The following is a 16,779-nucleotide window of genomic DNA, read 5'->3' as shown; positions in this document are numbered from 1 at the left end:
GGGGGGGGGGGGTTATGGGACAGGGCAACTATAATATCTATCCACCCCCATTTTTCATCGCAGCATTCTATATCGATCCCAACTAAACATTTTTTCTTTTGCATTAAAAAAAATATAATAAAATAATCATTTTTGAAGAATTACGTAGAACTAAATACAGCGAAGTGCATTGTTTCTAGGGTTCACTTTAACATGAGAAATTCGCAAAATTCTAATATATTTTTCCATTTTGTTTTACTGTTTAGACAATTTTAAAATTATTATTTTTAACATTAATTTATCCTTGTTTCCTGTTCACACTGTTCTATGGACACCGTTATAGTTAAAAAAGTCACTCGAAAAAGTCACTACAATATGTACAATGTACATGTCTGGTGATATCATAACAATAAATTTTAAAAATGTTGTTATCTGCATTTTATTGTTGATATCACTAAATCTTTATGGATACATAAAAACCATGAATTCGATCATTCGATAGATCGATACGATTGCAGTACAGTACACCCACCCTGGACTAACCAGAGTGAGAAGCATTCTATTTCTTTTATTTGAAATCAAACGTGTTTTGATCTATAATTCATCAATCTATAAACTTACAGATTTGTTTATTTATATTTTTCATTCAAAGTGTATATGCCGACCAAAAAGTATTTAAGAAAAAAGGCTAAACAATTATGTATAATTGGTGAAATTGTGATCGAAAGTCACAGCTTTCTGAAAATATTGACAGAACCGTTAAACCCACGTGTACCTTGAACACCTCTTTCCTTCATTCAGTTCCTTTCAAGTTTTGTTTTTGAAAATGTTTTTTACACTTTTTGGAGGAGATATAAGGACGCAACGGCATACTTTACTTATGCTTATTTCTATTTAATACACGTTTAAATTGGGGTTTGTCAATAGTCAACTTTTACAATTTTTACAATTGTACGCCACGAAGGAAACCCTAGCCTAACCAGTAAAGATTTTGATATTATGTATTTTATAATTTTGGTCGTTATTTCTGTTTTGTATTTAAGGTCGTCACTGAAGCAACCCACGTAGCCCCCTAACCTCATCAACCCCNTTTTAAATAAAAAATAGGGAGAAGATATGAAGTATGATATTTGAAAAAGGTTTTGGACAAAAAATGTTCCACAAATATAGATAAATATTTGATAAAAAAGGGATATTTCTGATGAAGAAAGGGATTTCTCTGATGAAGAAAGATGAATAAACATATATGATAAAGAAAGGTATATCATGTAAATAAAGGGATATCTTTTATGAATAAAGGGATATAGATAAAGGTATTTTTTTATAAATATATGGATGTCTATGTAAATAAAGGGATATATGCTAAGAAAGAAAACTCTCTGATGAATAAATGCCCCTGTATTTATCAGAGAGTTTTCCAGGATTATATCCGATGAATAAAGGGATATCACCGATATGAGAAGGAAATGTTAAAAAAAGATTTTTTTGTGATATAAAATTGCCGACAAAAAATATTTGGTTGGTCCAAAAAGTTCCGGACAGCATTTTTTATTTTTATTGGCTAAATTAGTCAATCTTAAAGTTCGGAGAAAATACTAGAAGCCGATGTTACTAACTTTTATTACATCATTTACTGACAGTACATTCCCAATATACTGGCAAATCTACCTTTGAACATGGAATCCATGAGATTAATTGTAATTGTAATTCAGGGTTATTTTTAACTTTAAAAACCCCTAAATCTTGAAAAGACAACATCTAGTGTTCTATCAGTATTGTTATTAATCTATGATGGAATCATTCCTTTAAAAAGANATATTTTATGGATAGCATGCAGTGAGTAAAGGATCAAAAATATTTTTATATTTTATGGATAGCATGCAGTGAGTAAAGGATCAAAAATATTTTTATATTTTATGGATAGCATGCAGTGAGTAAAGGATCAAAAATATTTTTATATTTTATGGATAGCATGCAGTGAGTAAAGGATCAAAAATATTTTTATATTTTATGGATAGCATGCAGTGAGTAAAGGATCAAAAATATTTTTATATTTTATGGATAGCATGCAGTGAGTAAAGGATCAAAAATATTTTTATAGTTTATGGATAGCATGCAGTGAGTAAAGGATCAAAAATATTTTTATTTCATTTTAGAAACCAATTAAAAATAATGTTCAAAATATTATTCTCCTCAATTGTTTAAAATATTTTAAAAAGAAAATTATGTTGAGAACGGTTAATTAATTTTAAATTGAACACCTCACCCACTTGCACATTTTAGACACTATGGAATATGTATATTTTTCAAGTTAGACACTATGGAAAGGCAAACTAATATGTATATTTTACAGTGTGTCCGAATAAACATTAAATATGAGAATTCATATTTTTTGGTCGTCTTCAATTTTTTCGCCAATTCCTTGGCATATTCCTCTAATTCTCTGTTGAATAATAAACTTGTAAAGCTAATATAACTTTTAATAAACTGATATAATAATTTAAACATCTGACATTATTAAGGTAAATTGTTATTTATAATACAACTGCTTACGATACTTCATATTTGATGAGATAATGTATCCAACAACATATCCGTCCTCTCCTAGAGAGAGAGCAAGGTTCAGGATCAGTCTTACTTAATATATGGATCAATACCAGGAGCAGTTAGCTCCGGGTCGGAGATTGTACAGGAATGGATCACCAAATACAATTATGATCATCCCAGCACATAAATGTGAGGAAAGAACAGCCCTGGCAACGGTTACAGTTTGTGCACATTAATCCATCAGAGCAAATTCCGTACCTAAACATATCATTTTCAACCTAAACATATCATGTTCAACCTAAACATATCATGTTCAACCTAAACATATCATTTTCAACCTACACCTTCAACAGTCAGAATTTAGTCGCTTTGAATGATACAAAAATAATTACTAACCTTCCAAACTTTCCTCCGCACATTTCTCCAGGTCCTTTTAAACACACAAGATGTCCACATTTATCCAGGGTCCATCCATAGCTGCAGGATTCTGGAAAAACGTCCTGGCGTCCGTCATCACAGGCCGGAGGTAGTGGCGTGGACTGGACCCAGCAGGAGGAGAGGAGAAGGAGCAGAACCACCATCTTCATCATCTTCGTCCTGGTAGAGGGTTTCTATATCTGGAGATCGGAGTCGAGAAGAAGAGAGTCGCGGAGATTCAAGAAGAGACGGGAACAGGTGGGAGATTTGACGACGAGACCCTTTCGTGGAGGATTGGAGACGGTATCTAGGGAAGAAGAATTTACTGTTTTCCTTGGACCCGAAAACGAATGTGTTCATAGCATGTAGTGCATTAATGGGAGTTGATTCATAACACGGCAAAAAATATTTTAAATCTTATTTCCGCCGGTTCTTAAACTTGGTTTAGCTCAGGGAGAGTTGAAAAGTAGGTGTGAATATGGAGAAGATCTAGAACTAACTGACGAAGTTTTAAATCCTAATTTTCGAGATGAAAACGTGTTAGATGGATTACGAATAAACAAGTAAAGTACAAAGTTTAGAATTCTCCGAGCATGCCTCTGTATCCAGGGAGACCCGGAGACTCAAGGTAGGTTCTGGAGAATATTGGATAATTTCAGACTTTGAGATTCATGTTTTTCCGGGATGCAATTTCTGGTCTCTGTGGTGAAAATAAGAAGAATATTCGCCGCCATCTTTAAAGATTATTTTGTAAATACAAAGTGGGTGGGTGTCTGAAAAATTAGTTTAACTTAATTTTTCTTCTTAACAATTATTCCTATCTGCTCCTAGGATGACAACTATCAGCTCCTAGGATGACAACTTAATTGTGATTTTACCTTTTCTTGTTTTCTGTTCTCTGTAAATATTCATGTTCTAAGTCAGGGTTTACTATCATCTAGAATCAGAGTAAGATATAGAAAAAAGAAGTTTCCGAGATGTAACTTATTGACAATTTTCTGTTTTATGCCAAAAAAAATGCATAATGCATCAGTCCTGTCACGTATCAGAAGTCACGTGCTTATGTTAAATTGATTGATTGATAAGTTTATTTAGTAGAAGAGCTAGATTAGACATTTTGCTCCAGATATTCATGAATTCAAGGAAATCAAGATCCAAGTCCCGGTTAAACAAAATAAATCAACTGAAATATTCATTTTTTTAGTAGTTTGGCAAATACCGGGAACGAGAAAATATTTAAAAAAATCTGAGTAGAAAATGTCAATGAAAGAGCCAAAACTTTCCAAATCTTTAAAGTCCCCGCGAATTTAACAATTCAGCAATAATCCCAGAAAGTTGTGACTTTCTATCATAATTTTACCTCTTAATCATAATATTTTGCATTTTCTCTTTTATACTTGTTTGTTGGTGTTCAAGTTTGAAATAAAAATATGAGAAGACAACTCCGTAGTTTTACAGATTCATGAATTATCGACAAAATTAATTCAAATTTAAGAAATCATCGAATTGCGCCCTGATTAGTCCAGGGTGAGTCGGGGCGGTCTTAGTAGTTGGTGAATAATGTTTATATATGTATGTTTTCTGATACAGCTCTTACATGATCAACGGTTCTGGTATTATTTAACATTTTACATCTGGCTCAATCGTATTTAAAAAAAAATCATTTCATTTAGATTATTTTTCATTTAAATTTACTTAAAATTTTATTTTAAATATTTACTTTGGAAGCAATCATATCTTAAAAAGTTAAAATTTATTAATTTACCACATATGTATTTCTCAAAATGAAATTTAACTTTTTATGTAATTATATTTCTTGTAGTAAATGAAATTATATTGAGCCATTTCGTAATCTAACTTATCTATGCCAAGTCCGAAAAAAAAATTTTGTTGTTGCATTTTTGGAGTTTTGGGATTTTCAATTTTGACTGTTTTTTTCTATTAATGTTTAATGAACGTTAACGTAAACAACTAATCAGGGCTTATAGATACAAAGGATGAGACTCTGATGAAAAACTACTAGTATTTTGGGTTTCCGTTTTTTATATATCCTTTTCAAGGTATGTTTTTATATATCCTTTTCAAGGTATGTTTTTATATATCCTTTTCAAGGTATGTTTTTATATATCCTAATAACGTAAATAAAGCATGGTATAAAAAAAAGATTTAAAATATATTTTGGGACCTCTTGTATATAACACGTAAACTGAACAGTTATATGTTTTATAATACTGCACATTCATAATACACCATTAAAAAAAGTTATCTAAACAAATCCGTTAGAGGGATATTTATGAAAATTTGAAAGGAAATAAGATAAAAGGATGATAAAATAGGAATATTGGTTACTTTTTATAAAATATTTCGGCAGCAGATGACAAGAAAGCCTGATCACGGTTGTTTTGAATGCTAGGAAGCTGTGAACCTTGGACTAAAAGCATTTATTTCATCATCTTATATTTCGTCAAAAACAAGATCAGGCTTGGGCTGGGGGCCATGAAGAGTAGGACTAGAAGGCTGGATTACAGGGTAGCGGGGAATTAGAGGCTTGGTTTAGTACAGAACAAGTGATTTTTCTAGTGCTAGATTCTTAACTTATATTTGAAATTTTCAGAGTTAGATTTAAAACTTCTAGACCAAGATTTAAAACTTCTAGACCAAGATTTAAAACTTCTAGAGTTAGATTTAAAACTTATAGTGTATAGATTTAAAACTTATAGTGTATAGATTTAAAACTTATAGACCAAGATTTATAACTTCTATTACTAGATTGAATACTTCTAGACCAAGATTTAAAACTTATAGACCAAGATTTAAAACTTCTAGAGCTATATTTAAATTTATAGAGCTATATTTAAAACATATAGACCAAGATTTAAACTTAAACCTAGATTTTAAACATCCAGAACTAAATTTCAAACTGTTAGACCTAGATTTTAAACTTCTAACCTAGATTGAACACTTCTAGACCTAGATTGAACACTTTTAGACCAAGATTTTAAACTTCTAGACCTAATTTGAATTTGATTGATAACTTCTTGAACTAGATTTAAAGCTTCTAGAACTTTATTGAATACTTCTAGAACAAGATTTAAAACTTCTAGAACTAGAATAAAAACGTCTAGAACAAGATTTGAAACTTCTAAACCTAGATTCAAAACTTCTAGACTAAGATTTAAAACTTCTAGAACAAGATTTAAAACTTCTAGAACTTAGAATCAAAACTTAGAACTAGATTCAAAACTTCAACTTTAACTATCTTAAAAATTAATTTTATTTTCGTTCATTTCAAAGCTATTCTCGACATACTTCTCTCATTGCTTTTTGTTCTATTTTTGAGGTTAAAAAATATTGCCAAAAGAATGACTGAGATGACTAAATGATCAGCAATGACAAGGTGCATAATTTTGCACAGATTGTTTTGCTAGAGTCGTGAACTAAATAAATTGATTTGAGTCATGCAGAAATATGCATTTGCTCTGCTAGGTTGCCAGTTAAATACTTCCTGCACACGGTAAACCAGAGGAACAAATTATAAGTCCAATGAATCTTAACTTTCAATCCCATTTTCACCCCTTCAATGAAAATTGGTCGTTTATGCTATTTAATATTTTTGATTGAACTATATATTTCAAATATTTAATTAATTACGATTTCTTACGTTATTTTTAACGGATTTTAAATGAAGGATCAAAATATAACGAAAAATATTCCTATGCGGACATGATACTCTGTTGGTTAGACGTGTGCACATTGGTAGAATGGGCTCTAATAAACATGAAATAGGTTATATAATACTTTTTATGTTTATTGTGTGTGTCGNTAGTCTTCCTAGAAACTACAGTACACCTTTATTTATATTCCTCCTAGAAACTGCAGTACACCTTTATTTATATTCCTCCTAGAAACTACAGTACACCTTTATTTATATTCCTTCTAGAAACTGCAGTACACCTTTATTTATATTCCTTCGGGAAACTGCAGTACGCCTTTATTTATATTCCTTCTAGAAACTGCAGTGCACCTTTATTGATATTCCTCCTAGAAACTGCGGTACACCTTTATTGATATTCCTCCTAGAAACTGCAGTACACCTTTATTGTAATCAAAGAACAGACTAACACAGACTGCTCATACGCTCCCACGGGATAGCTTAGTAGGCCTATTGTAGTCCTGGCATGCCTTGCTACTTTTCTACGATGGGTTTTTAATTACCATATAACAGCCACTTGTTGCATAAAATATCCATTTAAGGGTTAAGTTTTACAACTTTTACAGGAACCGTTCACTTATTTCAGGGTAAACTAAACAGCCTATTTGCTGTTGATTGGTAATAGTCTTACTTTTCAAAGACAACTGTGGCCGGAGAAAAAGCCGATTTTTCATTCAGAATTCGAGCACAAAGGTATGAATGATACCTCTCTATTTACACTATTTGATGTTTTTTCAATATGTTTCGATCAAAATAAATTTCCAATATAAAATTAAACTGTAGTATCTAATCGTTAATTGTAAATGTCATAATTTTTTTAATTTTTTTGTTTTTTAACTTTCTATTTCTAAAATAACACTATTTTATTGCATTAAACATTTGTATTTCTGTAAAAAACTAAATTGAACGCGGCATGCGCGCATATGGTTACAAAATTGATAGGAGGGGGGGGGGGGGGGTTACAAAAATCGTATCATATACTATGAAAATACCTGATTGCTCTTCAGCATTATAAAATGTAGTCTTTTTGATGTATTTTTGTGGTGTTGCCCCCCTGGCTAAAATCCTGTGTACACGCCTGAATTTGCAAGTAAGATGTATATTTTATTTACATCAAACGCCGAGTTGAATCTGGAAATTGAAATTGTGTAATGATTAATTGATTGTCATAGAGAACGTCTTCTTTGTATACACATTTTACACGTTTTAATAGGAAAAACGTAAATTTCTTGTTAACTAACATATCAAAAGTTTTCAATTTTAGTAAATAATAACGTACACATAATGACATTAAGATATGATGAATTTAAATTTTATTGGGCTGTTGTTGCTGAAAAAAGTCTAATATACTATTTCTCATAAAGGTACCATACCTTTGCGCTCGAATTCTGAACAAAAATCGGCTTTTTCTCCGGCCACAGTTTTCTTTGAAAAGTTTAAGACTAATACCAATCAACAGCGAAAAGGCTGTTTAGTTTACCATAAAATTACCCAAATAAGAGAACGGTCCCTTTAAAGAAATACTCCAACTTTTACCTTGAAACATAAAATTTATGAATTTAGTATAGAGGACGTGAGTCAGACTCTAATAAAAACGCATAAATAACTTCCAGTATATATATTTCTTATAACTTATTACTAGAGGGTTCAGAACTAGAGTCAATATCGATATCACACGTGTGGATGTTTATCAGTACTATGCCCCGTATCTGTTCTAGCTCATTCTGTTGAATCTTGTGGAACTTGTTTAACGCGGCCAGACATCGTCTTCCACATTAGTCTATTTTTGAAGAATTTTGTATTTCGAATCTAAATGATCCTTACATATCCAGCTGAATACAGATGTTAATTGGCCGTGTACTCTAGTTGTACACGATGGAACCTGCTGTGGAAAATATCGCATTTACTAGCGTATATGAGAAGCAAAGAGAATAGAATATATTAGAGTGAAATTTACTCGAAAAAAGTCTAAAACGGCCATTTTGTTGCACTGTTTCCATACTGCAGGTGTACTTCACACATTTGTGCTGTATAACCTTTTGGGCCCTGGAACATCATTTTATAGAAACGTTTTCTTATTAAATTCCCTTTACAAACGATTTTTACATTTTAATGTTTAATTCACCTATAGCAAATACACACGTTTAAAGTTATTTAACAACTTTATGAAACAAAGATATTGGAATGAATCCAGGGATCATACTTTAGTGTGATGTACTGCGTATAATTTGTGAACATTTACATGAATTGTACACTTTGAGCTCCCTTTCAGGCTGAAAGGAATTGACAAATTTCATACCAAGGGATTGTTTAAATTCAACTCTAATATATTCTATTCTCTTTGATGAGAAGTCTGTGTTAATCTGTGAATCAAAGCAATGTACGGTAAACTAAGTAAATTGCACATAGGATTGAAAACTCATCATATGCATTAGTTCAGAAAATAAAATAAAATATTTAAAACTACTCAAAAATTAGTTCAGAAAATAATCAAAAATATTTAAAACTAATCAAAAATTAGTTCACAGAAAACAGTATAAAAATATTTAAAACTAATCAATAATTAGTTCACAGAAAACAGTATAAAAATATTTAAAACTAATCAAAAATTAGTTCACAGATATAAAAATATTTAAAACTAATCAAAAATTAGTTCACAGAAAACAGTATAAAATATTTAAAACTAATCAATTATAAGTTAAGAAAATAATTCCTCTTATTGGATTCTAGATTTATCTTTATCATTGATTACTCATCTCTGGGTTTCCCGGGATTGAACATGTTAAACTAAACATATCTTCTCCACATGTTTGTTAAATCGTATTTGTACATTACATAAGTATGTTCACGTACACATACACTGTACTATAAACAACATTGTACACATGTTCATAATACTGGCCAAGGATATATTGAATAGATGGAGGGGGAGATAGGATTTTCGTACACTTTGCTGTGACGTTTTTGGACTGCTGAAGAACTAGTTTTTGCGTAACAATAACAAAGGCAGCCGATCTAATGTAAACAAACATGAGTTAGTAAACTGTGAAAGTAGTAATATCTTGTTAAAAAAGATTGAAAAAGTTAAGGATTTTAGTTTTATACGAAAATAACCTTATTACAACGACATTTTTAATCAAATTCAAGGTTATCCTCCCCCCTCCTATAAATACGCCAGAGATGCCAGATGTCTGTTTATCATTTGTGTTATTGTTTACAATCTTTATTTTTGTTTTTACACAAAAACTAGTTCTTCAGCAGTCCAAAAACGTCACAGCAAAGTGTGCGGAAACCCTATCGCCCCCTCCGGCTGTTCAATATCTCCTTGATACTGACTATAGTATAGTAAAAAGGTAAGTTTGATTATCAATATATATAAAGTTGTAATCTCTGTTTGTCTGTCTGTTTGTTTATCCGACCATAACTCAGAAACCTCTGAACCGATTTGCATGACATTTTGATTGGGGAACTCGGGAGGCCTACGGGAATGTTCTTAGCTTTTGAGATTCTGAATTGAGTGGGTCGACTTTTATCAGGAAAAATATAATTTTAATTAAACCAATCTGACGATTTTGAAAGAATTTAACTGTCACTCACGGACATAAAGTGAACATGCGCGCAGACGGCATTATAGGTAAAAATGTCACGATGTGCAATGAGTTGGTTTTTACTTTTTTCACGTATTAAAGGTTCCACAAAAATTTTAGAAGTTTAAAAAATTTCAAAATTCTAAACATTTTCTAAAAAATATATGCAAAAACGAAGCAAAAACAAACTGTTAAAACGATTTCTTGTTTCTGTAAACCTTGTAAATCAACATACATGTTATCTGTATGATGTACACAACAACCTCTACTCAATGCGAGGGAGGGAGTGCACACCTCACAGCCCCACACTGAGTTCCACAAAGTAAAATTTATTCTTTATAAAAAATGTTGAATCTATATAATAAAGCTGTTCTTTCATATATATATCAGGAAGTTGAAAATATTGCATTTATTTATGATATTTTAAACTTTTATCACAAATAACAAATGGGCTGAAATATTTTGAGGGAACCCCATGGGTATCGAAGGGCTGACAACATAGACAAAATTCAGCTAAAATCAAAATTTTATTCCAAGCACGGGTAAACAGGTAGAGAGACTATGACTTTGACTAACTATATCAACCTGGGCAATGCCGGGTTCTCCAGGTTTTCTGTTACAAGAAAAAGAGATCTTCTATATAAAAAAAGATTAAAAGAATATTATTATAAAAACAATAGATTTTGATCAAATGATAGCATGATAGACCAAAGTTTTTTAAGAGCTGACATCTTACAAAATATTATTTCAAAGGTTTTTATCTTCAAATAAAGGACCAGCCGTAAAAATACTACAACATTGTGATTGCCCCTCCATGTCATTGATCATAGATATTTTAGGCTTTGAACTGATGTTGATAACTACCTGAGCTCATAAATGGATATTTACTATAACTTCATCCGCACTTCTGGCACCTCCAGTTTCTTACTTTATTTCTTCATCAAGAAATTATCTTTATATCAAATATCTATAATCACAGACCGTCTATGTTTTTTGTTTTTATTAGCAAAGATCAAATTTCTTTTACAATTATGCACAATTCAGATGTCTTAAAAAACTTTCAGAATTTTCCAAAACAAGGCAAGTACTTTACAATTCCTACTTATGTGATTTTTCCCCTTGAGGTTATTTCAGATTAGCTGTGAAGAGCAAATTCGAAGAGATGGTCTACAAACTTGTTCTAAAAATCATTTGATTTAGCAAAGGATTTCTCTTCGACATATTAATTGTGTAGGGGTTTGGAACTCAAAACATAGGGTTCTGAAATAGAATTTTCAGGGACAGAATACTCTTCACTATTTACAAAACTTAGATCCAAACAATTATGAAAGTTATGCATCAAAATAAAATACAGTTGACATTGTCGCATTGCCTTGGCCTTTAGTTTTACCTCACAAACTCACTTTTCATTTTTTCAGCCTTTTATTTTTAATAAGCCATTTATAAGTCAGTTTCTAACTTCAATTTGAAAGGGGAAAGAAGGGAAATCCTGAAAGAATTTTGGGCGAGATTGTGAATGTGCATACTTGCAGTGGCTCGGAATACAATGTGTGGGGTTCTTAGCTGCATCTCCCTTCTTCCCTCATACGCATTGTACAGTCACTTTGATTCCCACGTGTTAAATGACGATCTCTGTTTAATATTTTGTAACATATGTTTTAAGTGAGGTCAGCGTTTACATTTATACATTTAACTTACAAAATTCGGTAAAATGGATAAAATGTATATGCTAAAATATTATGTATTATGGAAACTTATCAAAACAGTTAATACACAGATAGGAACCAGCCCGACCCTAGAAGCTCCGGTGTCTGGCGTATTTTACATCTGAATATTTCTTAAGATTAATGTCATTTTCAACAATTTTCTCTTCAGTTTTTGTCCTTAAATTTTCATTTAAACAGTTGTAACGGGCTCTGAAAGGGCACCGTAATCCCCTGAGCCCGAAACTAAACACATGTTTAGTAATGTAAACACATGTTTAGTAATGAAACCCAGTATCAGAAACCCTGTTTCATGAATGGGGTGAGGCAATTTTGTAGATACCAATATTTTTGTTAAGAAATCTTATGTGGTTTCTCTACATTCTCTTTTTGTTTTCAGATTTCTTAAATTAAAATCTGCGCAAAATTAAATTTGCAGCTGTGTCCTACAGTTGCCCTTTTTTGTGGCAAAATAGTTCACTTTAAGTTTTTAAAATAATACACAGTGCACATGTATACTGGTACATCTTCAGCATTATCTGTTCAAGCTGTGACTTTTAACATTAAATATCTTGTTCTATAGTGTAACCAGTGTGAGCTCAAAAGCTTGAAATAGGGATAGTTCCATTGATATAACCACTTCAGTTCTCACGTGAACCAGGAGCAAAACTCAGATTGGAAAGTTCAGTCCTAATATGGACCCGGAACTAAGCTCTCAGAATGCAATGTAAGCATGGAGAGAGGTTTACTTGTAAGTAAACTGTAATCAACAATAGCAGTGGGATGGATGACAAGTCGCCTCATATATATATATAGTAAAGGGAGATGTAAATGCCAACCCAGAAAACATGCTTTGAAGGAAAATCAAAGCCACCGTTAGACAAGGAATTCTATTTTAAATTCAAGCCAATAGGCATGAAACACTGCTTGACATGAGGAAGGAGGGAATAGGATCGGCCTTGGCTAAAACCGAAATGAGAGTTAGTTATCACCAAGGGTCGGAAGACGGAAGATTAACTTGTTGTATAAGGCGAATGAAAGGCAGAGAGTCTGCCAGAGAGCTCTGACTTTCCATGATTCATTAGTATCATTTTAAAAGTTAATATCATCTTAAAAGTTTATACTACTCTTTAATTCATCCTTATTTTCTTTATTATCTGCCTGTTATTAGCTGTTCAAGCCAAAAAATATAAACCTGTTAGCTCTAAAACAAAAGCGGTGTATTCATATTATTTGTAAAACTAGCTACAATGAGCCTCTGTTTCATTCATTAAAAAAAACTACCTCTTGCTCATCTTATTTTACAACAGAAGCTTAATTTTAAGTACTCTATTGAATATTGCTATGCACCATTATCATTTATAGATAACAAAACCTTTCCTCAAAACAGTCAAAAGGAAGTTCATCTGTATCCACTTAGAAATATCAATGCTTTTCTTACTCCTTGAGTTCGCAATGAATTTTTTGCTAGATTTCCATTTTACTCCTTTCCAGTTTGTTGGAATACTCTCAATCTTACTTTTCAGTCAATAAGCCATAAGAATGATTTTAAATACTCAGTAAAACAGCATATGTTGGAAAGATTAGAAAACTTCATTTGTAATAAACTTTTCTGTTATACCTGCTCTAGTCTCTAAATCTAAAGGGTTAAAAAATTGTAAATCAATCGTTCTTTTTCTGCCCCATATCTTCTGGAATTTGTTGAGTAAATTTTGGTGTACAGATTGTAAAGGGTGTGGGTTATATCTCATTATTAACGATCTCATCATCTTTACTCATTTATTTAGCTTTCCAGTAAATGATATATTCTGAATTAACAAATTGAAATTAGTATGATTATGTATTCAATGCATGCCCTGCCCTGATTTGTTAATGTTCACAAATCATAGCTGAGGCTCTGAGGTCCCTGTTCTCCTCTGTCAAATCCACCTGCCCTACCAAAACCACTCACCACCACACCATCCATACCATATCTGTGTTTCTGCTTATCTTTTTTCTACCCTAGCTGGGGATACAAAGACGACCTAAGTATAGTTCCAGCCAGCATTTGAGACAAGTTCAATATCATCTGCTAATTCTGAAAATATTTTTTGCAATTCCCATTCATTGTGAAAAGTTCAGTGTTAAAAGAGGTAAAATCATGTTTAAATTTAATGATAATGTGTTTAATCAAATCTGGCTTTCTTTTATTGCATGTACAGACAAGGAAGTAATTGGGATTTGGATTAGTTGTTAGTAAGGACAATTATGACAGCACAAACCTTTTGAAATACTGACAATGAATAATTGTATTTTGTTTTAGTATGAGTGAACCAGATGCGGAACAGAGCAGGCCCCGGTCGCACCCCCTCCCCTGGCTCGGTCTCTATCTCAAGCAATTGATGGCAGACCAAACCAGACTTGTACAAGAAGCAGTAGCAGTAGAAATGGTTAAACTCGAAGCGGCTTTGAATCAAGAGGACGTGACAATGTCTGATGGTTTCCAAAAATTGTTAGTCGCACAGTTAAGGAGGAATCTCTCCTCATGGCGACTCAACAGATCAGCACTATGCTCGGAGGTGGACCATGCAAACTTCTCCTTCACTGAGAGTTCTCCTTTCCTGAATTCTCATGGGGGAAGATTCTGGAAAAGGAAGTAAAGATTGTGAGTAAACTAAATTCACTGATGACAGTGATTTATTAATCGCAGAAATCACTTAAACTGCACTGGTGCCATTATTTCATCAAAATCTTCAACCACACTTTCATCACTTCAAATCTGGGACAAATATCCATCGTCTTTACCTGTTGCTCCACCAGAACGAAACAGAGACTCCTCAGCATGGATGTAGAAACAGAAGCTCTGGCTCCAGAGTATACATTCCTCAATTTCTTACAGTGAGCATCCTCTATGTAAGCTCCAACCATGTTGTCCTAGTAACTAAGTAGATTTATCAAGGAGTGAGACAAAACTCAGGGGAAAGCGTTCAGATGTACCTGGAGAGAATCAGGTTGTTATGCAAGGATGCTTTTGGTCCAGCGTCTTGCTACGGTATGAAAGAAGTTATGTTGATAATCTCCACCGTAGTGGAAGGGCTGGCAAAAAAGACCCTGGCCACCATGGTAGCAAGTTAAGTTGGATAGGTTCCCTTCCTCTTAAATTCCTTTAGAAATATTGTGGTACAGTATTCACAACGCGTACCAACAAATCAGAATGTTACTGTGAACATGATACAGATGTGAAATGTTGGAAATGCGGCGGTCCACACTTCATCAGAGAGTGTAAGCTGAAGTGTTGCTAAAAGTGAGGGGCAAGTCATTATCCAGAATTTTTTTCACAAATAAAATACCAAAAATGAGATGAAACCTGATGGATGAAACCCAAATAGGACCAATAATACATCCTGCAGATTTAAACTTAGCAAAATTCATAATAGTAGGAATTATCAAATAAACAGGTGGGAAATCAAAATGATAAACATTTCAAATTTACCCCTTTAGAAAGATCATCTGGATATTTAGAAAAATAAGTACAGCATTTTTGGGTTGAATCTGAAGCAAAACAATCTACATCAAAAGATCCAAAAATAGATCTAGATCAGATCTAGATAAATGACATTTAAACTATTTAAAGCCAAGAAAATATCTAAAACTAAGGGTTGCAGAGAAGAATTTCTAGAACCCACTGACAAAATGGTAGCAGAGTTTAAATTATCAGTGTAATGCACAATGTTTAAATCTTTAAAATTGTAAGCTTTAGGACCTGTGTAAAAATAATGGAAAGCTGAAAGCTCCCTGAAAGTAAAAGATTTTTGGAATCTTTAGCGGAAAATAACTTGTTTTAACAAAATCTCGTTAGTTTCTGAGCAAAATCTGTAAACACAAGTTCCAAAATCACTTGAATCACTACACAGTTCAATGTTATCTTTAGTTTCAGATAAAGATGCTCTGATGGGAAAACCGTTAATATGATGCCAATAAGTTGATTCCTAGAAATTCACCAAAAAAAAAATATTTCCCGTCTTGATGTAAAAAATGACAACCCACAAACTTTTTGTGCCCTTCAAAAAGAGGAACATGCCTATAGCCTGAGTCTAAATCTGCTTTAGTCTGGAAATCTCCATGACGCAAAATCTGCTCCCGAACATCTAAGCCCTCCAGCTTAATCTTCTTATCCTCAAGGAAAGGATTCAAATGCCTGCTAGCATCCATCACTAATCTGAATAAAGTTTGACAACAATCATAAAAATGATATTTTTTTTTGAAAAAATTTAAACTAAAATAATTACAATGAAAATAAAAATTAACCTCAATTTTTTACTAAAAACTACCGACAAAGGTAGACAAAGAATAGGTTGCTCTTCAACTCTAGAGATACAACCTAGACGCTCCAATCTTAAAAGTTCTGCTAAATCAAATTCACTATTATCAAGCATACTCTTATGAAACCCACCTGGGGGTAAATCTAACAAAGGAAATTTGTAGCCTTCAGTTCATATTTCCAAAAATCATAAAATTCTGGATTTCCTATCCTCCCTGGATCTCTTAAATCTGTTGTAAGCTTTTTACCAACGTAATTAGAATTATTAACAAGAGTCTCAGCTAGACTCTGTTCACTAGGATTAAAATCTACCGTAAAAACTGAAAAATCTGCCGTTTCAACCATTTTCCTGAAAAAAAAATTAGAACAAAAACACAAACCCTGAACTTACAAATATAAAAAACCTTAATCACAAACAAAAAAGAAAAGATAACGGTGCCAAATCTAAAGAAAATAACAATAACATGAATTTAAAAATTGGAGCAGAAAAAACTAGACTGAATTAAAAAAAAACTGCTTAATTAGGACATTTAA

General features: G+C 32.4%; 1 protein-coding gene across 1 annotated transcript; it reads right to left on the bottom strand.

The window, feature by feature from the left end:
• Window positions 1–2,441: 2,441 nt before the first annotated feature.
• Window positions 2,442–3,460, bottom strand: LOC111712389 (neuroparsin-A). Its single transcript, XM_023486975.1, has 2 exons — window positions 2,923–3,460; window positions 2,442–2,784 (listed from the first exon to the last, which is right to left on the bottom strand). Exons 1-2 carry the CDS (start codon window positions 3,114–3,116, stop codon window positions 2,679–2,681), a joined length of 300 nt encoding a protein of 99 aa, XP_023342743.1. The 5' UTR covers window positions 3,117–3,460; the 3' UTR covers window positions 2,442–2,678.
• Window positions 3,461–16,779: the final 13,319 nt, after the last annotated feature.

This window comes from Eurytemora carolleeae, unplaced genomic scaffold, assembly GCF_000591075.1.
Source record: "Eurytemora carolleeae unplaced genomic scaffold, Eaff_2.0 scaffold1264, whole genome shotgun sequence".
Lineage (NCBI taxonomy): Eukaryota > Metazoa > Arthropoda > Copepoda > Calanoida > Temoridae > Eurytemora > Eurytemora carolleeae.
This window is presented reverse-complemented; position numbering and strand designations above follow the sequence as displayed.

Bases quoted from the DNA above. Each gene is read 5' to 3' on its own strand.
- LOC111712389 (XM_023486975.1), bottom strand. From the start codon at position 3,116: ATGATGAAGATGGTGGTTCTGCTCCTTCTCCTCTCCTCCTGCTGGGTC. The intron at 2,785-2,922 runs GTTAGTAATTAT...TGATATGTTTAG, and splicing joins TGCGGAGGAAAGTTTGGAAG to GTACGGAATTTGCTCTGATG.